General features: G+C 39.1%; 1 protein-coding gene across 6 annotated transcripts in view; it reads left to right on the forward strand.

Annotated features, from left to right (window-relative positions):
- Positions 1-14,950, forward strand: part of LOC124253965 (innexin unc-9-like) — an 86,109-nt gene extending 71,159 nt beyond the window's left edge. For 4 of the 6 annotated variants that reach the window (XM_046687815.1, XM_046687814.1, XM_046687816.1 and 1 more), the window contains exon 2: positions 9,497-14,950. In XM_046687815.1, the coding sequence (XP_046543771.1) occupies positions 9,497-10,700 (1,204 nt within the window). In that variant the 3' untranslated portion in view covers positions 10,701-14,950. Of the gene's footprint in view, positions 1-2; positions 1,865-7,856; positions 7,939-9,496 lie in introns of those variants that run through there. The other 2 variants (XM_046687817.1, XM_046687813.1) reach the window with 2 other exon arrangements.
- The last annotated feature ends 11,283 nt before the right edge of the window (positions 14,951-26,233 follow it).

Here is a 26,233-nt window from a genome sequence, read left to right on the forward strand (position 1 = left end):
TGTTGTTTTAGTGTGGCTACCGAATTTCTCAAAACGCCAACAGTGTGACGTGTTCGTTGCAAAATCAGTATGACTGTTGGTATTGATCGAACGAATGGACTGTTAGAGGGAGCGAGTGAATGATTCGACTGAGACCGACTGATCCACTTGGTCTTATGTCGCTCCATCTTTAACGAGCTTCTTCTGGGCTCATTTGCTAAAGATTTCCATACGCCCTAAGCTGTGTGTACAAGACGGTTGTGTCATCGGAAAAGTGTGAAGGTCTGATTTAGAAGAAAATTGTGGTGTCTTATTTTCATGTTCTTGAACTTTTCACTTGTACGACATGTGTGTGTAGAGATACGGGGATCTGGTTTGAGTCATCTATTTTTTATTAGGCTTAACCCACCCCCTGCCGAACATTTGATTCCTTGACTTGGAAATAATCGAAAATTGGCAAGTAGTCCAGGTAATTTGGAGCTATTGATCTCTGCTGCCATACTCCACACCTGTCAGAGGACAGCCTAGACTGCTTGTCTGGTAGGAGCCGAGGCGTCAGCCTGTAGTCCCTCGCCGTGGATTTCTATTTCGATAATACGCAAAGGTGACAATATGTATCGAGGCATAACACTTTCAATGGACCAGGCAATTTGTGGGGGTCCATCTCGCAACGATCAGAACCCCGGGCTATGAATTCTTGGAAGATATTCAACCAGCGCTTGTGTCGCGAAGCGATGGAGCTATTGACTGATGTGGTGTTTTAACGGGAGTGTTTTATGGAACGGGATCATGATTTGGATAGAAGCTGTTCTTGTACTATACTGACAGTTTGTGATGCTATGGACATGTGGAAGTGTTAAGCATTGTGTCGCGAGGGTTTATTGTACAATAGGCGATTTTCTACTTTTCCAAATACTGTGGCTTCAGTTTGTTCTCATCCGGTGTCTCTTGAGGTCTTTTGCTGACAATTTGGGGGAAACCGATAACGCTGATGACCGCCTCCCAAATCTCTTGCCAAGCAACATTTCATCATTCCTCGTTCATCTCACGCCAGACCCAGACGCTAAGCGTAAAGGCTCTTACACTTATCTCAGGCCTGAATTAAACAACGAGTGGGATCGAGAAGTGGTGCGTTTCCAATTGTCAGCGTCGTTTCTTCAACATTTGTTCTTGTAGTGGCTGAAGTGAGGTTTTGAAGGACAAACGTCTCCACTCTTCTTCACGTCAGCTAGATAAGGTGCGCTGCTATCCGGGCCCAGTTATTGCCATGGACACAAAACCCTTCGTGATTGTTTTGTTTTAGGATCAAAGTGTTATAGCGTCTATCAAATCGATATTTAGGTGTGACAAACCCCGGGCAGTCCTCGATATAGTATGCGAAATGGTGGCTTTCACGGATACGGCATGGACTGCATTGTTTGACAGATTTGTGAATGCTAGCATTAGCAAGGACCCACAGGGCTTCCTACTGTCTTCTCATTGACTGTTTTTGAGGCAGTGGCTCGTACAGTCATTCATGTCCAGATGATGTAAGCTGTGCGTGGTGTATTTTATTCCAAGTGTTTAGATCTCTAACATATATTTCTCATTGGTCTTGGTGTCCTGCAAATTAAGCCAAAGTGGAGGCAATAATCAACGGCGGCATAGTCCTGCAGGAGCTCAACTCTAATTCGGAACTTTCCTTCTATAAAGACGGAAAAATAGCTGTCCCGGAGATGAATCACAGCCGCCATTCTCACCATGCTCGAAAAGCAAATCACACGAGATCTCACGCAAACAAGCATGTGCATGCGAACCACCGCCATTTCCACCATAACCACTTGCACGGCGGTGGATCCCACGGTGGGGAGTTGGAACTTACTGGGTCGGCGCTAGCAGGAGAAGGGTAGGAAGCACAGGAGATTTTCTTCGAAACAGTTTATGGTTTCATTCATATGTTGCGTGATAATATCAAATGTCTGATTTCGGGAAATATTCATTTGTGGTTTATCATTGATGCATGTGGAATTTTCGTGTCACTGGTATATTTTTGTTGGGATATATTATTTGATTCTATGTTTGAATTAAGTGTGCTTTATGCAGTTCATTTTCACAGATTAGGTCTGTTTGATCAAATTTACTCTAATCACGAACACCTGGTATCATCACTTTAGAGATCCAATCATATAACATTTTCCGGCAAATGATCAGGATTTATTTTTTCTCTGCCAATTACGTTTTACCCTTATTATTTATTTTTCATCGGCACTTAGCTATGTCTACCAAAGGTTTTGATGACACCGAAAAGCATGACTTGTTATATGACTACTTTTATATGATTGTGTGAAATATATCTCCAGTGAACAGTGATTGTATCATGGCAGACCTAGTTATGGCATTGAAAACATACATTTCATATTTAGTACATTTCAAACGGATTATGCTTTACAACACAATCAATGAATGCCAATATGCCAATAACACATATCAAACAAAACAAAGGGGTGATAACTCACACTATACTACCGATAGCCATTTTAGGTAGAATCTGGCATAACAGTTTGGTACAATAAAACCCTTCCACTGTGTCCATCGAACTAGGCTCAAACACTGTTGCTTGAGGGGGGGGGGAGATCTTTCATGTTCTGCAGAGCAATTTCTGGTCCATTCATGCTATGTTTGAAGAACATGTGAAAGTACAATTTTCAGACAGTATTTCACGGAAACTTGGCGAAACGTTGACTCAGTATGTTGTCGTGCCAGAGGCTCGTATGTTCCATAGCCACATGCTGAATGCATCCCCACGTCATCTTGCTGATTCTGATGGTAATACAGTAATTTGCTCTCTGGATCAATACTTTTTGCTATCATTTTCTGATTACCTGTTATTTTAACGAAAGGCAACGCCCACAACTCACAACGCCCTTGTTGCAGAACGTCAATACACAACGGTTTTTTATCGTATTTCTATGGTTAAGCACACTTTGCAATTGCAGATTCTGTTGATCTTGGCGGTGGGTTAAACTACTCGTTTTCAAGTATAGGTGTACCTCTATTCCTACTGAAAAGTGTGAGGCCAGTCTGTGGTGTTCCCCGCGTTATATTACAATAATATAACCTCAACTCTGACGAAGAATGTTCTTCTGGTACAGTTTTTAGTCATAGTTGGTATATTGTATGTAATGATTATGCGCATACAATATATACACACTGAATGCCTTGTGTAAATCCATTTCATAGAAATTCAGTAATAATTCAGATAATTTTAGCTGTGATCGGTTACGTCTTTATACACCCAACAAGAGTAATAAGAGAGTAATGTTTATTAACCCAGAAAAGCCAATACTTATCAGTATTTCATGTTTGTGAACTAACCTTGAAAGATACACTGAACATTTATTGCGGAATAGCAACACCATCGATGTTTGATATCCATTGTCTGCGACATCTGATATCGGAAGGACATCTGCCTACGTATACATGGTTAACTAAAAGCTTCTGGCTGACCTTATGTGGGTTGGTATTTACCGGGTATACATGTAAATTGTGTTGACTTTCCCGGCATATTCGATCAAGTCCTATCTGATATTTACTCAAACTAACCAATGTGGCGTTCGTCTATTGTAGAAGCACGATTTGACGAAACTGTATTAATACCATAGGTAAGGTGGCATCAGCAGTGGCCATAGAACAAAGCCAAACCACTGGGCAATTATTTGATAGGATATACAATAGGTGGTAGTGAATAGCATATTCACAAATGTATATGGTATATATGATGAGAATTCGGGTCTTGGTAGATACCGAGGATATATATGGCAATGAATATATTCCATCACAGAAGGCCTCCTGTTGGTGTCAACATGGCCAATTGCAATGATTCAAGAAAATTGCCCGACTTGATAAGCTGGTGTTTTGCTAAATTGGAGTAATATGATTCCTTTAGTGGAATAAATAAGTAATGAACTTTAATGCTACCATTGACGTAAAATAGAACAAGTGCGCAGAAGTTCATCGCCATAAAGGTTTCGTTAAGTTTGGTTTGGATGGGATAGAGTTACATATGCAAATGTTCCTTTGTTTTCTGAATGATACGGCCATTTCGATTTCTAAGTACACAGGGATTGTCATTTAGTTTCAAATACTCTCTACTCTCTGTGTTAGTTTCACTCTCTATGGTAATGGAATATCCTCACCTTGCAATATCCTAGAAAATCGACTTCAATCGACTTGTCTTGTTCAGGAAAGTTTCATGATACGCATCTACTTGCATTCGAATTAGGGACGGCTAATCATTCTCACGTTTTCTGGCCAGTTAATGGAACTTCAGATTACAGCTGAATATAAACTGTAGCATACCGCATCAGACGCAAGTCAGAATAAAGTGTTCAAAAGACATCCACAAGTTTGCTTCAAATCGCTTAAATCCAACATTTTAATGCAATTTCTCTTTGCTATTTACCTTTTCTTCAAAATCTGTCTGTGAATACAAGTACTGAATCAAGAGAATAAATTACCAGATCCTCGCCAAGGGCAAGTAATACAGAATGCACGGCCCTTATCGAGAAAACGTGTCATCACATTTGCACCCTGCTGTAGAGTTGCGCAATGGTTAGTATGCCCACAATTGGTTTTCGTGTCATGGCATGCCAAAAACTAATGAAGGTTGGGACTATACTAAGGAAATCAGAGTCACTTCATGCAAGCCATCGATTTCTCCTGTCTCTTCAACAAATGCCACATCAGGCCGTCCTTGCAACGCTAATTACTGACAGTGGTTACATCACTAAGACCCAACGCACTGCAGCACGTATGGCAAGGGTCATTATTTAAATTCCAGCTATAGCTTAGGTCTTATTCGGTTGAATAACCATGTCCAAAAATTAAACCTCTTCATCAATGTAGCTGTAAATGAGAGTTGCTATTTCCATCATACTGCTGCATTTTATGACATTTGCAATCGTTCGGCTTTGCTTCGTGAGTTTTCCGGCATCGCAAAACATCTCTTTTAAATTCTACTTGATCTAATTGAAGCATTAATTCCTTTTGAAGAAGATGATGAGATTTTGAAGATGTAGGTGATCTGTATTGATATTCCTCTTTTCTAGTTGGTTTAGGGTTTGCTGAAATTAAATGAAAATATGTAGGTCATAGGCTGAAGTTAAAAGGTCATTGATGTCAAGATGGCTTTGACATTGGGTTCATGGAAAGCACACAGAGTTTCATTGTCCGTTCTGAGTGACTCTCTTTGTATAATTGCTGTGCTCCACTATTTTAAAAAAATGGGAAAAGTATTGTATATGAAACGCGCGCATTTCTAACTTCTGAAACCCACCAGATTGTTTGCAAGGTTACATCCTGAGGGCTTGTCGTTCTACGGATTTGGATAAAATATTTAGAACTGCTCTTAAGATACGGAAGTTTCTACTTCGTGCTTGTATTCGACGCAACATTAGCATGTTGAAGGTCACTTCGTAAGTTTATGACGTTATGAAAATTTAAAACATCATTAATTTTAGAGATACAGTAATATTACTTATTACTAAAATACAGGATAAACGAATAACTGGAGATAAGAAAAGTATTGTTTTTCGTTAGAAACCGATCTCTTTAAGTTAACGAGCAGAGTCTCAAATTCAAGTAAAGGTGTTAGCACCATTATGTTTGCCTGGTGTAATGTCGCAGGGAATGAAGCGATGTCCTGTCTAAAACCTGGAAGAATAGGCATTGAAGGTCTACCTGTGCTTAGGCCAGTACATATCTGTTTATTGATGCACATTACGCTAAGGACAAGGTGATGTCAGGATCTCCAGTTGGGCTGGTGCAGGTTATTGAGAACAGTGGATTAGTGTCCTTCGTAAATGTCACAAGTTCCCGTGACCGAGACGAATTAAGCCTTGTCGTTGCTTCACCGCAAAGTAAGAACCCATATTGTGCTTCCACAATTAGCTTTTGTTTCTGGTGAACTACATATCGACTCTCAGTAAATTGTTTCTATGCTTTACATATCTGTTTTGATGTCATAATAGCAAGTTCCTTTCATCGTTGTTCTTTTTGTTTATATAATTTAGAAGTTGCTTTTGTCTATCATCACATCGCTTCTTTGTTCATTTACTAACGAAAACAACTGTAAAAACTTTCCATTTATGACTCTTCCCTGTGAAATATTTCATCATAGCAAATCTGTTCTCTTTTTCACAAAGTTTCTTCATCAACAGATAAAAATCGTAGAGGCCGGAGGTTGAATTTCTTGTTATCTAAGATCAAGACCTGCTTTGAAATTACTTACGAATACCTCAGTTCTGTGTGTTTGTTCCCCTTATGTCAGTAGATATTTCCCAAGGCTTAGACCAAGTATTGATCAGTTAGGATCGGCCGGTCCTGGTCGATACAAACGTTTATTCCAAACGAGATATGTTGATAATTAAAACGCAGTTGTTACGCACAACACTTTGAAATGTCGCGTTAGGTAGCCCAGTTTCTGAACACCGTATCACCGTCAAAAGGAAAAGATTTTGATTTATGATTCAAGGCAAATGTCGAAATTGATCGGGGAAATCGGTTATTATTTTTTTATTTAATAGAAAGGAGGCAATGATCTTTGTGATATTTACATAACAAAATCTAATTCGAAAATCATAAGCGCAAATCTGGTTTTACTTTCATAGTACTTTAACGTCAAGCAATATTTTAGAATTTGATTTAGTCCATATGCATGGCGTCTCAAATCATATTCAATTATTATAGGTAAAAAAGTTGTGTTTGTGTCTTTCTTAAACAGTGCAATTCTTTAAGCAAAGTAACTTTGCAGAAGAGAATATATTTGAATGCTGCAATAAAGGTTTCATAATCATTTCCTTCTCCTGGAGCATGTTTGGAGAAAAGAAAAATGTATACGTACCTTTGTATAGCTCAATTGAATATTTGATACAGGATCTTCAGAAGATTGCTGCCTGAATTTGATATGGTGTGTGTATTCACATACAGCAAATGGAAAGTGTTTTGTGTCAAGCAGGGTTATTTCAATACTCCCTATTTCAGGAAAATGTATGTTGGTAAGGTTTGCTATTTACTAAGGTCAATCGGTACCATTATAGAACACAAATGTAGCTCTTTATCGTTCGATACGTTATGCATGGGGATATACTTCCTATACTAGTGTACTTTCCTCACAGTATATTCTCCACATACATGTAATAAATACACAGTCCTTGAAACCCCACGCCCCTAATCAGCCACGTCCCACCTCCCCGCCCCCGCGAAAAAATGTGAGTCCCGTTCAGTTCTTTTTAAAAAAAATTATCAGCCCTTGTATAAACCCTTAATCGCTGTTTCATGTTCAGTACTGTTTTGTATAAGAAATATGCAGAAAAAAATCCAAGACATTCATATAAAAAAGATGTGTATAAAGCCGAAGTATGTAATACATCATCTCCAGCAGTAAAAAATCCAAGAAATATGCATTTCTCATTTGGATTATATGCCAACTTTCATGGATCAATTTTTGGCATTCCCCCAAGGTGTTACCTTGGCAGAGGGTTCGGCACGGTGCCGATGTGCAGGGCTAGTGTTTCACAAAATCCAATAATTAAGTTCACACCTTAGTTTTAATGTGTGATAAAAGAGTAGGCATCGTTCATCCTCCAAATAGAATTTGACAAGTTGGATCGAAAACGAACACTTTGAAATCCTAGCTAATCAACTCTCAGAGCTTCGATCCCGAAGAGAAGAATAACAAAATATTGGCTGATACTACTTTCCTTCAACTTTCGACCTCTATTCTGAATTTATAATTCGGAACTAACTCTAGCCAACAAATGCACAAAACACAAACTACTTTCCCAAAGACGTGTTCATTTGAATCATTTTCTCTCTCTCCTTCTTGCTTGGACATATAGATTCTCTGATGATCATGAAATATCAGCCCTAGATTTGCCTGGGCATCAGGAGTAGTTGCAAGGAGAACATGTTCGGTTGGGGGTTCGTATTTTCATCCTCCCGCACGAGACTTACGATCACGTTCTCGGCCTTAATGCACACTTTCATCAATTTTACGCTTCGCTTGGTCACAATCACTTGCTCTTTAGCTCTTTTGCTCTTTTGCAAAGCATGTTCATGTTTGTTATAACCTTCAAACGTCTAACCAAACCTGCTTATAGCTCCTTTAACCTTTTAAATTCAGTGTGCATGTTGTTTCTTCTAATATTCGTATATATGGACGTTGTATCTGATACAATATAATATTATAACATGTTTTGTCAGTGTTTGAGTTGGGGGGTGGATATGGGGACCTGGTTTCTGCATAATACTTATGATATATAGCAATAGCTGTATCATAATCCAACAGTGACGCAACTTTCTCAGATTGCCAGATCAATATATATTATACATTCAACACTTCCTGAAACACCTGCAATCGGTTTGTACTTGATAATTGATACAGTTCACCACACCAGACACCCACTACACACCACCCACACGTACAAAAGCAGTCACTCCCTCACTCACACTCATATATATATATATATATATATATATATATATATACATACATACACATATACCCTCCCTCACATCTATATATATACCCCCTCCCTCACACCTATAATTGTAGATAGATATCTGAGATATCAAATTAGTCACTCGTGGTTTGATTAAATGTTTCCATATATAATCTATATGTGTGAATGGGACATTATATCTGGATATCTGTGACGTGTGTTTCTTCTTAATGTTGTGAGAACCATAGCCTTTTACTAACGTGTTGGTAGAACATTTGACTAGTCCAATGTTTTGTATGTGTTTTTTCTGTGTTTTAACTTCCATTTCAGACCGTCGACATAAGAACATATTAGATATTCTCATCTGAACCTTTTAGTGAAGCATGTGTGGCGAGAAAATACGACCAATAATACAAGAAAACTGCGAACAATAAGACTCTTAGGCAACATTTACCATTACATTAGGCGACCGTTTTCGTCAATGTCATCTTCTTGCCGACGTATAAGCTGGTGTATTTTTCTTGCCCACTTACCAACGCCGCGCCTTCCGCTTGTTCTATTCAAACAAGGGATAGGTTTTATCAAATGACTTAGTGACCTACAACTACATCCGATTTCCAACCTGTACAAATGGTTACGTCTAGTAGATTCTAGCTAATCGATACACCTGAAAGGATGTTAGAGCTTGGCTGTTGCGAAATGTTTGTCCTTGGACGTCAGGGCAAATATTTACTTCATAAATACTTTTTCATCTCCAGGCTTACAATTTCAAGTGTTTTCTTCCTCAGTGGCAAATTTTCGCATCAAAACAATAGACAAATCTGTACATGGGAAGAAAAGCGATATAGATTTCTGGCTCGTGCGCCCACTTTAGGTCTAACATTTTGTAAAGGGACGTGTTTTATTCAATGTTGATTTTGACTACCTATGTATTTATACAACCGTTCAAAACGTTTATTTTGTGTTTCATGAAGTTTGAATTTTCAACATCATGGTGGTTACTTCCGGTTCTAAGCCTCGTTTTGATATCGTTTCAGGCTTGACAGCGTTCTGGGAAGCTTTGCGACCTATGCTCGTTTGAAGGGTAGGTACGATGACGATTGGATCGACCGCCTCAACCACCTGTACACCACTATCATCTTGGTCATCTTCACTATTGTCGTCAGTACTAAACAGTATGTGGGGGAACCAATACATTGTTGGTGTCCCGCCCAGTTTGAGGACAGCCAAGTCGAATACACCAACAACGTATGCTGGATATCCAATACATACTACGTACCCTTCGAGCAATCGGTCCCCCGCCATGGTCAGATGAAGAAAGAGAAGGAAATAGGTTACTATCAGTGGGTTCCTATGATTCTTCTCTTTCAAGCCCTCCTTTTCAAAGTCCCTTGTATCTTATGGAGAATCCTGACTGCCTCTGCTGGTGTTAATCTTGACAAGATTGTCACTCTTGCGGCAGATACTGCTTATATTTCACCCGACGACAGGGAAAGAACTATCAAACATATCGTCCGGTATATGGATCGATGGCTGGAAAATGCCAGGGAATATCGGTCCGGTTGCTTCATTCGGATTCGTCAACAAATCGCCAAGTACTGCTGTCTTGTTTGGGGCAAACGCTATGGTAACTACTTAGTGACCCTCTACATGTTCATCAAGCTGTTATACCTGGTAAATTCTGTCGGCCAGTTGTTTATACTTAATGAATTCCTGGGAACGAACTTTAATGTGTATGGTTTTGAAGTTATGGACCATTTGGCACGTGGCGAAGACTGGGGGGAATCCCCACGATTTCCCAGAGTGACACACTGTGATTTTGACATTCGACAGATTCAGAATGTACACTCTTATACAGTGCAGTGTGTGCTGCCTATTAATTTATTTAATGAAAAGATTTTTATATTCGTTTGGTTCTGGTTAGTTTTTGTGTCCGCCCTAAGTGCCGGTAACTTCTTTATATGGGTTTACACTATGATTTTCCGTCAGCATCGTTTAAGGTATTTGAAAAAGTTTCTCCGCGTAAACGACTGCTACAAATCAGAGTTGGACAAAAAGATGGCTGTGAAATTCGGGGAGCAGTATTTGAGACAGGACGGGATATTTGTGTTGCGTCTGGTTGGCAAAAATGCGAATGACGTTCTTGTGTCAGAGCTGATCCTTCAGCTGTGGAACCACTACAGGAATAAACCTTTGTTTAGGCACGCCAACCAGATCAGTGATGATAATAGCAATGTTTGACTAGCCGTGCAGAAAATGCGGACTGTTCAAGTGGTACTTCGCATGTTGAAGATAAAGTACGGGTCTCTGAGGGCCAACGAGGAGGAGACGGAGCCATGCACCCATGACAATATTGAGTTAGTTCAGCTCGAGCCCCTCCAGAGATCAAATGGCTTCAGTCTCGAGGAAGGCGGGTCTGAACCGGAAACGGAAACAGAATCTGAGAGCGATCAGGGTATGGAAGAGGCTCTCAAGGTTACAAAGGTATAGCCCAAATCCAAATTTGGGACTGCTTTATTAGACGTGAATGATCCTTCGAGGACCCGATTGTATAGGTCTTAATCTAAGCCAAAATTAACTCATTATTCACCGTTTGAATTAACAAGTGGCACCGTCCAAATTACTGAACACATCCAACGGCGAGGCTAGGTTCGTGTGCCAGCTGACAGACAGAGCTTCCTGATTACGGTGCTCGTGGAATGTGATCACGTGACTGTGAAACTGTCATAACTGGTGATGAATTATGAAATATCAGACCAAATATCAGCACATAACCACGTGACTAGAAACATTAAATCACCGAAGCCTCTCTTTTCAAAATTTGAATTTTGCCAAATATTGCCTCATGCGCTCTTATCACTTATATATTTGCAAGTCCTCATTGGATTTCACGATCAAAGGATACATCATTCATGCACTTGTGTCATTCCAAGCAAAAACAGAATAAAAAAATATTTCTTTTTTTTAGTAAAATTTCACCAACGGGTGTAAATAAGGGATATACTATTCTTAGCTTAGAGTATGGGAAGATAGAATATGGCGTCAGTGATACAAGCATGGCGTTAAACCGGATGTGACGTCATTGGCATCATAAATGCATGCGTTCTACAGACCCTCCTAGCAATAAGGAAGATGCAAGTGGTGGTCCTAGACCCGTCGTATGTCATTACATAATGACAACAATATTGTGATCATCCTAATGATAGCCAGGTTGCATCATAGTGATGTTTTCTTTTTCACCTATGGAGGTAATCATACAGACATGACATTTATCACCATCTATGGTTACCTCATTTTCATTGTCACAGGAAGACCAAGTTTGGATTTCTATTGGAACTATATGGAACGATTTAGTACACCTTCCGATTGTAGAGTATCGGTCATTTTTGCAAGTCATTAACGACAGTGTAGTCTTTGCATCAATGAACGCATTTTTCAGTTTGTCTTAGAAATAGAATAATGCTGAGGTTGGGGGTATGTTATCAATCTATAAAACTATCTAACGATTTATTACATAGTAACTAGAATCTAGCGTGTGTAGGTAAGATTAAGTTATTCAAGGTATAAGCATGTTAACCTTGGCCAGTGAAATTTTCTTTAGAAACATAGATGTCATGGAAACCACGGGTGCTGAATTAACTATTTATTGTTATGTTTTGTAACCCCTTCATTGAAGTCGACGGCTTTCGAACAGTTCGGCTGATTCCGCTTAATGACATGAAAGTACCGGGAAAAGACGAACTAATTTGACCGCTAGTTGGCTGTTAGGGACTTCCAGAAGCACCAACGTCTGTCAAGGACGTTAAGAAGTTTATAGTCATCCAAACTCGGTCGTTTCTATGCATTAACTTATGTAAACTTATGAAGTTATATTTATTGTTTAATGCAAATGTAAAATATCTGAAGCCAAAATTGTATTACTGTACAAAGAAAGGGATACCCCGCACCTGAATGTGTGTTAGCGAGTGTGATATTTATGTGAGACTGTAACCTCGTTCTTGTTTTTTCACATTTTTATGTGTACAAAGTTTTGAATATCATTACTGCCCTTACGAACTCATGCAATGGAACATTTGTCTGTGATTCGGGACAATTGTTTTTTATTTTGCTTTCATTTGTTACAAGCTTCTAGTCACATAATCACAAGTCCGTCTTTTGATCTGTAGTGAATTCAAACAAAACACTCCATTGGTAAACTTTATAATCATTTGTAAAGGTATTACTGTTTTTTGGCGTTGTGAAATATATTAGTGGTGATAATTCAATACAGAAAGCGTATAAATTCTGAATTAGTCCCGGGCATAAGGTATTATGTTAAAATCATTTTGGAAATTGGCGCATGTGTATGTATACATATCTATGTGAATAAAGTTCACCAGTGGAGAAACTTTTATGTCCTTCCTCGTGTAGTTTTCTTGATAAGGCCGATCTCATGTTGCTTTTTGTCGGTAAACTTCGGTATTTTCCGTAAATTTGTAATTCCAGAAATATTCATGAAAGAATGTACCCAAATATTTGTAAAGTACGAAATGATTTCTTCTAAGAAATACCGAAGTTCACTGAATGCATTCATTTTTAATGCATCATAAGTAAGAAGAAAGGGGCGAAGTCTGATTGTCTTGCATCTTTTTCCATCTTTGAGAAGTTGTCTATAACAATATGTTTTTTTCCGTTATTGAAATTTATTGGTGTAGCACAGTCAGATTTTTTCATAAAATCATTATAATATTTCCGGTAATTAAATATAGATGTTTCATTTATAAATATTACATGATAATGGACACGAATATACTATAATCCCATAATACAACAATCAAAATGTCAGACTGCTTTTTCTTGACTTTATTGGTCACAATTAATGATTCATCATACATTTTATCATCACCTACTTAAATGACGTATAATCTGACTCTATAACATTTAACTATATGGAACAAAACTATGAAATAAAACCATGATGTATACTTAAGATTATTGTTGGAATTTAAACATAATGCATTATATTTATGTTGAGAAAGACTGAAACGTAACTATATTGGAATTTGTCTCATTTTCAAATTTTTTCCTTTAAAAATTGCGTAAAATATATGGTTGTTAGAGAATGGGAATCAACACGATTTACGGACAAAATAAGATGCAAAGTGGGTTGGGTGGCTGGAGAAACTACGTTTGCATATCTTCTAGTGTTTTAGCTTCTCTACGCTGTACCCATCTTATTCTATTGTTTCTTGTCCATGTTCTCATTACGATTTAGGCCTAAAATGGTGGGAATACCATTTCACCTCCCTCATATAGTTTCCATCAGTTGGCAATAATTATTTTTTACATAGTATGTTTTTCTAACTTAGCAAAATATTAGTAGAAATTGTATATTTGATTAAAATTAACAATATAATATTTCAATACCAAAGAAAAGTTACATCGGGATTATCAAAGCCATAATATTTAAGCCTACATGAGATGTGGACAATGAGTTAAACAGCTCAGGTAAATGATTCAAAAGTGGAAAAATCTTGTAAAGGTTAGCAATATTCTGTTTCAGCTTAGTATATAGAAGATGTTAAACTTTGATCTTTTTCCTGTTTTGTTGACCAAAACTGTGAAATAAATTGAAATGGAACAATTAGAATGTATTAGTGTCCCTCCGTCATATAGACTCCTATGAAAATGTTATGTTGTTTAAATGGAAATATTTAGAAAGTAGTTGAAATATTCATGAAGAGAGTCGTTGATTTTTCATTTGTTAGAAAAAAACTGTAAAATTGCCAAATGTGATATATAGACTGTGTTGGTATTGAGAGAGTGTTGTAGTTATGAAGGTGGAACCGGTTTCCAAAACTGGAATTTATTTCAAAGCACTTTTGAAACCTTGATGCACAAGTCAAAGAAACGCAGGCTCTACATTGTACATAAGCGCAACACGTAATAAAGCACCTGGTTTTGTTTTCGTTTTTATATGTATAGATATTTTGTCACGAGAACTATTTTCTGAGGATATATATATTTACTTTTAATCTGTTTTCAAACCGGTTCCAGTTTCAAATAACAGTTGAAACATGACTGCATTGCATTGGTTTGCATGCATATCGATTATCCAATGAAACCTCAGAAAGTTGTGAATTTACCATAATGCACCAATGCTAAAACGCAGTTCATGAGAGAAAATGGGTCCAGTCTAAAATAATTTAGTGTTATTTTTACACACTAGCCTATAACCTCTGTATTACAATCTTACTGATTATCATTCATATTTGAATATATCTTAAATACATTTTTCAGTAGTAATTAAGTAGATTTGGGTGAAACTTTACCACTGATATATCTGTTCATTGTGAAATAACATTCCTTCATTCACAAATCACCATTGTGATTTGCAAGTAAAAGGTATTGTACATGCAAAATATAGTGTTCACTCAAGCAGACTTTAGAGTTTATTTGATTTAGATAAAACTGTATCATTATTTCCATTACGAATAAACTATGCACCGGGATTTATGATTTATTACTTTTTGTCCAACTGAGCACTGTCTCACGTTCGTCAACAAAGCACTACCTATGACGGCTGGATAACCATTACCCCGGAAAGGAGAAGAAAACAGGTATTGTTTAATTAATTGCCTCGTGGTTGTTAATGTATGTAGTCTTACGTTATGCGTTTAGGAGGCATTATGTCATTCCAGATATGGTTATGTTACCTTTCTGATTGACTGTCTTGTTCCACGTGGACGTACGTATAGTATGTCCTGTAAAGCGCATCCCAGATGTTAGGATGCCAGAGAGCAACCAGTTGCCATTATCTGAAAATCAGTGATGACACCAGGTGTTTGCGAAGAGGATAAGCATGACCTTCCCTACTGGTAATACCGTTACACAATTTCCATAAAAAGAGTTTGTTGCTTCAAGCCGCTCTTCTCTACTCCAGTAATGCGACGTCACCTTGTAAACATACCAGATAATCACGTCATGGACCCACAGGTAATCAAGTCATGGGCTGGAAAGTCTTGTGACACGGTGTCGCATTTACTGCTTTGCTGAAACCAAAATTTTTAATTACGTCTTCTGTGTACAATTGAGGAGATTCTGGTATTAATAAAGAAAAACACTTAAGCAGTATGTTAAGTAAAACATGACGTATTTCTGATGTTTTCACAGGTCGCCGTCGCATGAAAACGTTCTTTCAATAATGACGACACTGTTGCCGTCACAGGACTGTATACATTCATCCATTGAACATGGCTGCACGTTACAAATTGAGAGAAACACAACGATATTCACATTCTTATATCAGAATAAGTCTTGTTTTCTAAATACAGGCGAATAGGTACCCTTACAAGGAGACTAAGCTCGGGTCAGGCGGAAGTCCCAAAATTGACACAAGTGGTTCAAAACCCACGTTGTGGCCATCAGTCTGGCAGCTGAATACCTTAGCTGAACACAGACAATAGAACAGTTAGACGCCAGTCACACCTATAATGTCTAGTTTCACGAGGTATAATGTCTAGTTTCACGAGGTATAATGTCTAGTTTCACGAGGATGAAAGGACATGGAGTTGACCATTTCGAATCTATACTCGAAAGAAACAAAATACAAATATTTACAAATCATCTAATTCATTCTTTCCATTCCGGAAAATCCGTTTCATATTTTGATGATATATCTCATAAGAAGTTGCTGTACGGTCCAACCTATCTGGTCGCTAATGGAGTACTTGTACAGTATTTCGTCATACAAGCATAAACACCAAAAGTCAAGTTTCGGGATCTTCATTTGTATGTTCAATTTGACATCCTGGTCGTTTCAATGCAAACCGTACTCGTTGAATGCAATTAGATAGCATAAACTACAATCTAACATAATGCAATACGGTAATGCGACAAAACCCATCTTTATCATCCTTTGTAGACAAGGACGTCCTCGTGATTCTTATGACACTTGGAGGGTTTCATCCACGTCGTCAATGTGTACGCTTCTTATTGCATCCCCTATGCTGGTGACATGCCTTTATATAACAGAAATATTCAATCAATCTCACCCACGACCCATCAGCCTTATTTACTGGGTATCGGGCGGTGGGGTAGCCTAGTGGTTAAAGCGTTTGTTCGTCACGCCGAAGACCCGGGTTCGATTCCCCACTAGGGCACAATGTGTGAAGCCCCTTTCTGGTGTTCCCCGCCGTGATATTGCTGGACTATTGCTAAAAGCGGCGTAAAACCCAACACACTCACTCACTGTTTTCTGGTATCACCTGATTCACCACAACACCAATTATACATACACTCAACCTCCACGTCATTCAATATATGTAAGCCTAGAAACTATTTCAAGTCTGAAAATATATTGAAGGAGAACATTAACATACCTAACGCTTGTTTTGAGTTCTCAAATTCCGATCACCATGAGCTTTGACTATATACTTTGACTATATCTTATATTGATGGAAGACATACACATATATCTCAGACCGGCTGATCTGTCCCGTAAAAATGGTTGTAAGGCTATTTTGGCTAATTATGATGTTGATGGGGTGTTAGAGTTTCAGCATTTGTCGCAATTTATACAGTTAATAGACATGTTCTTTGGCATTTCCATTTGATAAAGAGAGTCAATACGGGTCATTACGAACGCCTGGCCTTATTAACTGTCAGTAACTAGTTTGCAGTTGCTGCAAGCCGATGGTACCATTACCAATTCTGACTTAAATGGAACATAGCGGAGACAGGTTTCCCACAAAATCAACAACCTGTTACATCCATTTTTAGGCTTCCAGTAAGGTATCCTTGAGTTTATCCATTGCCGCTTTATCAAAGACAGTGAAGCAACACTTACGAAGTGCCAAATTTGCATACAAAACACTGAAACCTTACTGTGATGATGACGTAATCTATTTGTGACGTCAAGATCGAGTAATGTACAATTTTAGCAGCATAGTAGTGACATCAGTTTCACCAGATATATAATCTCTAAGATGGACATATACAAACATGGATAATATATTACATTCCATAGTTCGCATTCTAGTTACATTCTAAAAATCGACCTCGCAGATAATAAGCCCAGCTTGAAAGGATATATTGCATTGTACCTTTAGGACTTGGATACAGTAGTTGTATTAATTACAGCTTAATCTATATCAAAACTTGCAAGAATGATTGAATTCGCAACGGGAAAGACAATTGCACATTTCATATATACTATCCAAAAAAAGAAACGCATAGGCGTTTTGCATTTTTAAAATCTATTAATTACCTATTGTGTTCAAACAATCGTCAAAATATGTAAGAAAATGTGTTGATAACATGATTTTACACACTTGCACAGGAAAAGTCGACTTTACCTGAAAATGTTGATTTTGATGAGATTCCTTACAAGAATTAAAAAGGCATCGCCACAACGCAACAGAAATCACCTTCCAGTTGAAATTGTGCAGCAAAGAGCATGCACCGTCTGGCTATAAAAATTGAGATTACTTTCGGAAATCGGCATCCTTTTTGAAGGAGTTTCAAGGTCAAATCTCTACACTAAGTCTTGACGCTGCGACACGGAACATCGCCATTGAAAGAACGCACGCTGGAGATTACCAATTTTCCGTTGCCAGGCGTCTGAATGTTAGTCTGAGCACGATATCACGGCTTGCAGCTCGTTACAACCAAACAGGTATAACAAATGACCGTCCCCGTACAGGCAGACCTCGAGTCACCACTGCAGCCAAGATGGGTACATCCGGGTACTACATTTGCGTGATCGTACTGCCACGGGTGAGGGCACAGTAGCCAGGATGCCTGGACTTCGGAGGATATCCGGTCAAACTGTACGGAACAGGTTGAGAAAGATTGGACTGAGAGCCAAGAGACCCAACGTCGGGACCATGCTACGTGGTCACCATCGCGCTCAACGTCTCCGTTATCTAAAATTATCCGCCTTGTTGTATAGACATTACTGATGTAAAAATTCATTTCTTAAAGTCTATTTGTGGACGAGTTATACATGTTTGAAAATACAACATTTTGCAACAGATTTCTGGATTATGCGTTTCTTATTTGGAATAGTATATATGAGATATATATATATATATATATATATCCATATATACACACACTCTCTCACACACGCACTCACACACACGCACTCACACGCACTCACTCGCAGTCATATCTCCATATCGAACTGACTGTGACAATATTCAGACGCTTATCGAGAAAGCATGGATGGCCCAGTCGGAGGCCTCGCAGTCTGTTGAGCGAGTCCGAATGCGTCATTTTTTTTCAAGATCCATGTTTACTCTGAGAGTGTTTCTTGGATCGTCATACCCGTGTTCGAAATATTCACCTAAGTGGCAAACGTGCAACACTTGCTTTATTTCTACTGAAACTAAGCTGACACATAATCGAATACTATTCATTAATGTCAAGCACAAGAATCTGGCAGATGTTTGTAGGAAACATACGTAACCACCATACATATTAGATTATCACCAATGCATACAAATACACGTTATTGTGAAATAAACAGACTAAGCGTATGTACACAAATTCTTCAGTTGCGAATGTTCATCTTTAGAAGACTCGGCCTTCTTAACAGTCATGCTTAAATTGTATTCATTAGTAAGTAGAACATTAACTTTTTGATACGCGTTTCAATCACGCTTACTTTCTGTGATGCACGTTGGTTTTATTTACTTCAAAGTGGTAAAATGAAATAAAAAGTGTGGCTCTGGTATAATACTTTACTGAAGCACATCACTCGAGTGCAATTCAAATAATCACAATAATTTTCACTTTCGTTATTATGAATTTTCTACTAGTATAATTGTATTTCTTATGATAACAATGTTTCTGTAACAATATTCAGTTGTGTTTTCATTATTGCATGAAACCTTTATGAGCGTTGGCTTTGACTCCAAGATGGGAAAAAATAACCTTATGGTTATTTCTCATGCCACAGATCCTATCAAGTGCCAGATTTAGATGTACCGTGTATGCAAGGAGACATTTCTTTCACAACACACATGAACAACACCATCAGCTTTGAAAGGGTTAATGGTTTGAGAATAATGGCCATTTCATCATGAAGGTTCAGCCTTCATCGATTGTCGCGGTAGCACTATGCCTGATAGGATTCGGCAACACAAATCATTGTACCGACTGAAAATGACTTGTGATTGGATATCGATCACTATGACAATAATGTAGTATTGAGTAATAACTCGGTCCGATATTGATATATATACACAAGGCTTACGATCTGTGGGATTTGTGAGGATCGGTCGAAGAGAGGGCACGAGAGTATTGACGAGAGTATTGTGACGTCATTGAGGAGAAACTGCTTCTGAGACGTCAGAGCGACTACATTGTACTGCGAAAAGCTTTGTCGATTTTCTCCCGTTTAATGTCTCAATGCACAAGATTGCCAAGAAACGTCATGTATATTCATATAATCGGATTTCTTTGTTAACGGTCTATTTTCATCGCCTGACTCCTTCCATAGAAACAATATCCGAATTTCTAAACTTATTAGAGAATTATTTTTGCCAAGGAAATAATAATCGTACTTACAAAAAGCATTTATTGACTTGAGAGCTGTTCAGTGTTTTCAGACACTTAGGGCTGATACATTTGTTATAATTGAGAAATATATAAATCAAGACTACAATCAATAATGACATGTATATCGGTCGTTTAACCGATTTACCTATTTAATGCTACCACTGTAGTGTATGTCAAATTGTATAAATCTTACATTTAGGATAAGAAAACTTCAAATCCTCATTCAGTTTTCCTTAACCAAAAAGGTGGCATTGAGATAACTAAATTTAAGTGCATCATTATATGAGCACGTAACTCTGAACTCATTAATTATTCTTACGTAGACAATTAGTTGTCTTCAAGTAGGTCGCACTTAAATACACGGAATGAGCAGGATTGTTCAACGACACGGCTTGGGGAATACAATACATCAAGCATGGAGATCATTTAACAAAAGCTGCTTGGTGTACCAGGATCCGTTGACAACAGGATTGAATCAGCTCCATAACAACACAATACATCAGGCAAGGAGGTCTTGTAACAACAACTGCTGGGTGTACCAGGATCATTTGATAACAGCACCATAACAACACAATACATCAGACAAGGATGCAAAGTAACAATAGCTGCTGGGTGTACGAGGATCATCTGATAACAGCACCATAACATCACAATACATCAGGCAAGGAGGCAATGTAACAATAGCTGCTGGGTGTACCAGGATCATTTGATAACAGCACCATAACAACACAATACATCAGACAGGGAAGTCATGTAACAATAGCTGCTGGGTGTACCAGGATCATTTGATAACAGCACCATAACAACACAATACATCAGGCAAGGAGGCAATGTAACAATAGCTGCTGAGTGTACCAGGATCATTTGATAACAGCACCATAACAACACAATACATCAGGCAAGGAGGCAATGTAACAATATCTGCTGAGTGTACCAGGATCATTTGATAACAGCACCATAACAACACAATGCATCAGACAGGGAAGTCATGTAACAATAGCTGCTGGGTGTACCAGGATCATTTGATAACAGCACCATAACAACACAATACATCAGGCAAGGAGGCCATGTAACAACAACTGCTTGGTGTACCAGGATCATTTGATAACAGCACCATAACAACACAATGCATCAGGCAAGGAGACCATGTAACAACAACTGCTGGGTGTACCAGGATCATTTGATAACAGCACCATAACAACACAATACACCAGGCAAGGAGGCCATGTAACAATAGCTGCTGGGCGTACCAGGGTCATTTGATAACAGCACCATAACAACACAATACATCAGACAGGGAAGTCATGTAACAATAGCTGCTGGGTGTACCAGGATCATTTGATAACAGCACCATAACAACACAATACATCAGGCAAGGAGGCAATGTAACAATAGCTGCTGAGTGTACCAGGATCATTTGATAACAGCACCATAACAACACAATACACCAGGCAAGGAGGCAATGTAACAATAGCTGCTGGGTGTACCAGGATCATTTGATAACAGCACCATAACAACACAATACATCAGGCAAGGAGGCCATGTAACAATAGCTGCTGGGTGTACCAGGATCATTTGATAACAGCACCATAACAACACAATACATCAGGCAAGGAGGCCATGTAACAATAGCTGCTGAGTGTACCAGGAGCATTTGATAACAGCACCATAACATCACAATACATCAGGCAAGGAGGTCATGTAACAATAGCTGCTGAGTGTACCAGGATCATTTGATAACAGCACCATAACAACACAATACATCAGGCAAGGAGGCAATGTAACAATAGCTACTGGGTGTACCAGGATCATTTGATAACAGCACCATAACAACACAATGCATCAGGCAAGGAGGCAATGTAACAATAGCTGCTGAGTGTACCAGGGTCATTTGATAACAGCACCATAACAACACAATACATCAGGCAAGGAGGCAATGTAACAATAGCTGCTGAGTGTACCAGGATCATTTGATAACAGCACCATAACAACACAATACATCAGGCAAGGAGGCAATGTAACAATAGCTGCTGGGTGTACCAGGATCATTTGATAACAGCACCATAACAACACAATACATCAGGCAAGGAGGTTATGTAACAATAGCTGCTGAGTGTACCAGGGTCATTTGATAACAGCACCATAACAACACAATACATCAGGCAAGGAGGCCATGTAACAATAGCTGCTGGGTGTACCAGGATCATTTGATAACAGCACCATAACAACACAATACATCAGGCAAGGAGGTTATGTAACAATAGCTGCTGAGTGTACCAGGATCATTTGATAACAGCACCATAACAACACAATACATCAGGCAAGGAGGCCATGTAACAATAGCTACTGGGTGTACCAGGATCATTTGATAACAGCACCATAACAACACAATACATCAGGCAAGGAGGCAATGTAACAATAGCTGCTGGGTGTACCAGGATCATTTGATAACAGCACCATAACAACACAATACATCAGACAGGGAAGTCATGTAACAATAGCTGCTGGGTGTACCAGGATCATTTGATAACAGCACCATAACAACACAATACATCAGGCAAGGAGGCAATGTAACAATAGCTGCTGAGTGTACCAGGATCATTTGATAACAGCACCATAACAACACAATACATCAGGCAAGGAGGCAATGTAACAATAGCTGCTGGGTGTACCAGGATCATTTGATAACAGCACCATAACAACACAATACATCAGGCAAGGAGGCAATGTAACAATAGCTGCTGGGTGTACCAGGATCATTTGATAACAGCACCATAACAACACAATACATCAGGCAGGGAGGTCATGTAACAATAGCTGCTGGGTGTACCAGGATCATTTGATAACAGCACCATAACAACACAATACATCAGGCAAGGAGGCAATGTAACAATAGCTGCTGAGTGTACCAGGATCATTTGATAACAGCACCATAAACAACACAATACACCAGGCAAGGAGGCAATGTAACAATAGCTGCTGGGTGTACCAGGATCATTTGATAACAGCACCATAACAACACAATACATTAGGCAAGGAGGCAAAGTAACAATAGCTGCTGGGTGTACCAGGATCATTTGATAACAGCACCATAACAACACAATACATTAGGCAAGGAGGCAATGTAACAATAGCTGCTGAGTGTACCAGGATCATTTGATAACAGCACCATAACATCACAATACATTAGGCAAGGAGGCAAAGTAACAATAGCTGCTGGGTGTACCGGGATCATTTGATAACAGCACCATAACAACACAATACATTAGGCAAGGAGGCAATGTAACAATAGCTGCTGGGTGTACCAGGATCATTTGATAACAGCACCATAACAACACAATACATCAGGCAAGGAGGCAATGTAACAATAGCTGCTGAGTGTACCAGGGATCATTTGATAACAGCACCATAACAACACAATACATCAGGCAAGGAGGCAAATGTAACAATAGCTGCTGAGTGTACCAGGATCATTTGATAACAGCACCATAACAACACAATACATCAGGCAAGGAGGCAATGTAACAATAGCTGCTGGGTGTACCAGGATCATTTGATAACAGCACCATAACAACACAATACATCAGGCAAGGAGGCAATGTAACAATAGCTGCTGGGTGTACCAGGATCATTTGATAACAGCACCATAACAACACAATACATCAGGCAAGGAGGCCATGTAACAATAGCTGCTGGGTGTACCAGGATCATTTGATAACAGCACCATAACAACACAATACATCAGGCAAGGAGGCAAATGTAACAATAGCTGCTGAGTGTACCAGGATCATTTGATAACAGCACCATAACATCACAATACATTAGGCAGGAGGGAGGCAATGTAACAATAGCTGCTGGGTGTACCAGGATCATTTGATAACAGCACCATAACAACACAATACATCAGGCAAGGAGGCAATGTAACAATAGCTGCTGGGTGTACCAGGATCATTTGATAACAGCACCATAACAACACAATACATCAGGCAAGGAGGTTATGTAACAATAGCTGCTGGGTGTACCAGGATCATTTGATAACAGCACCATAACAACACAATACATCAGGCAAGGAGGCAATGTAACAATAGCTGCTGGGTGTACCAGGATCATTTGATAACAGCACCATAACAACACAATACATCAGGCAAGGAGGCAATGTAACAATAGCTGCTGGGCGTACCAGGATCATTTGATAACAGCACCATAACAACACAATACATCAGGCAAGGAGGTTATGTAACAATAGCTGCTGAGTGTACCAGGATCATTTGATAACAGCACCATAACATCACAATACATCAGGCAAGGAGGTCATGTAGGAATAGCTGCTGGATGTACCAGGATCATTTGATAACAGCACCATAACAACACAATACATCAGGCAAGGAGGCAATGTAACAATAGCTGCTGAGTGTACCAGGATCATTTGATAACAGCACCATAACATCACAATACATCAGGCAAGGAGGCCATGTAACAATAGCTGCTGAGTGTACCAGGATCATTTGATAACAGCACCATAACAACACAATACATCAGGCAAGGAGGCAATGTAACAATAGCTGCTGGGTGTACCAGGATCATTTGATAACAGCACCATAACAACACAATACATCAGGCAAGGAGGCAATGTAACAATAGCTGCTGGGTGTACCAGGATCATTTGATAACAGCACCATAACAACACAATACATCAGGCAAGGAGGCAATGTAACAATAGCTGCTGGGTGTACCAGGATCATTTGATAACAGCACCATAACATCACAATACATCAGGCAAGGAGGCAATGTAACAATAGCTGCTGGGTGTACCAGGATCATTTGATAACAGCACCATAACAACACAATACATCAGGCAAGGAGGCAATGTAACAATAGCTGCTGGGTGTACCAGGATCATTTGATAACAGCACCATAACATCACAATACATCAGGCAAGGAGGCAATGTAACAATAGCTGCTGGGTGTACCAGGATCATTTGATAACAGCACCATAACAACACAATACATCAGGCAAGGAGGCCATGTAACAATAGCTGCTGGGTGTACCAGGATCATTTGATAACAGCACCATAACAACACAATACATTAGGCAAGGAGGCAAAGTAACAATAGCTGCTGGGTGTACCAGGATCATTTGATAACAGCACCATAACAACACAATACATCAGGCAAGGAGGCAATGTAACAATAGCTGCTGGGTGTACCAGGATCATTTGATAACAGCACCATAACAACACAATACATCAGGCAAGGAGGCAATGTAACAATAGCTGCTGGGTGTACCAGGATCATTTGATAACAGCACCATAACAACACAATACATCAGGCAAGGAGGCCATGTAACAATAGCTGCTGGGTGTACCAGGATCATTTGATAACAGCACCATAACAACACAATACATCAGGCAAGGAGGCAATGTAACAACAACTGCTTGGTGTACCAGGATCATTTGATAACAGCACCATAACATCACAATACATCAGGCACGGAGGCCATGTAACAATAGCTGCTGGGTGTATGTACCAGGATCATTTGATAACAGCACCATAACATCACAATACATCAGGCAAGGAGGCAATGTAACAATAGCTGCTGGGTGTACCAGGGATCATTTGATAACAGCACCATAACATCACAATACATCAGGCACGGAGGCAATGTAACAATAGCTGCTTGGTGTACCAGGTCCCGTTGATAACAAGTTTGAATCCCAGATTTGCTTCGATAACAGGCTAAGTAGTTACATTAAACGAACTGCATCACTTGTACTCTCCTTAAGCTCCCACATCTAACTACTACACGTCACAGGAACACTTTATCAAGCGTGTTAAACACACACACTTATGAGCCTGTGTACATATGTATATCAATCTATTTCACACGCTCAAACAATCAATCATTCATTCGTGCACGGTGCAGGCATTTATCAATATGCAGAAACGTGCCTTGCCTTGTCTTCATCAATAACAGAGACATAAATATACATCACATGTTGTCCAAACTGGACATCAACTGCCACGGTAACGGGTTTGCCAGTGCAGAGAACAAGCTACAGTTAAGACATAGTGATTTATAAATGTAACGGAATTCAATCATATTTTTAAAATTCCGTTAATGTAAACAGATAAACCAAACAACATTTTAACACCTGAGTGAACGTACAGCAGGATACCTTTCATTCTATTCATGAAGAATTCATCCCAGTCACCTGCCGTAGTCTGGGTTA

This window comes from Haliotis rubra, unplaced genomic scaffold, assembly GCF_003918875.1.
Source record: "Haliotis rubra isolate DU_JTF1 unplaced genomic scaffold, ASM391887v1 Scf56, whole genome shotgun sequence".
In the NCBI taxonomy this organism is placed as follows: domain Eukaryota; kingdom Metazoa; phylum Mollusca; class Gastropoda; order Lepetellida; family Haliotidae; genus Haliotis; species Haliotis rubra.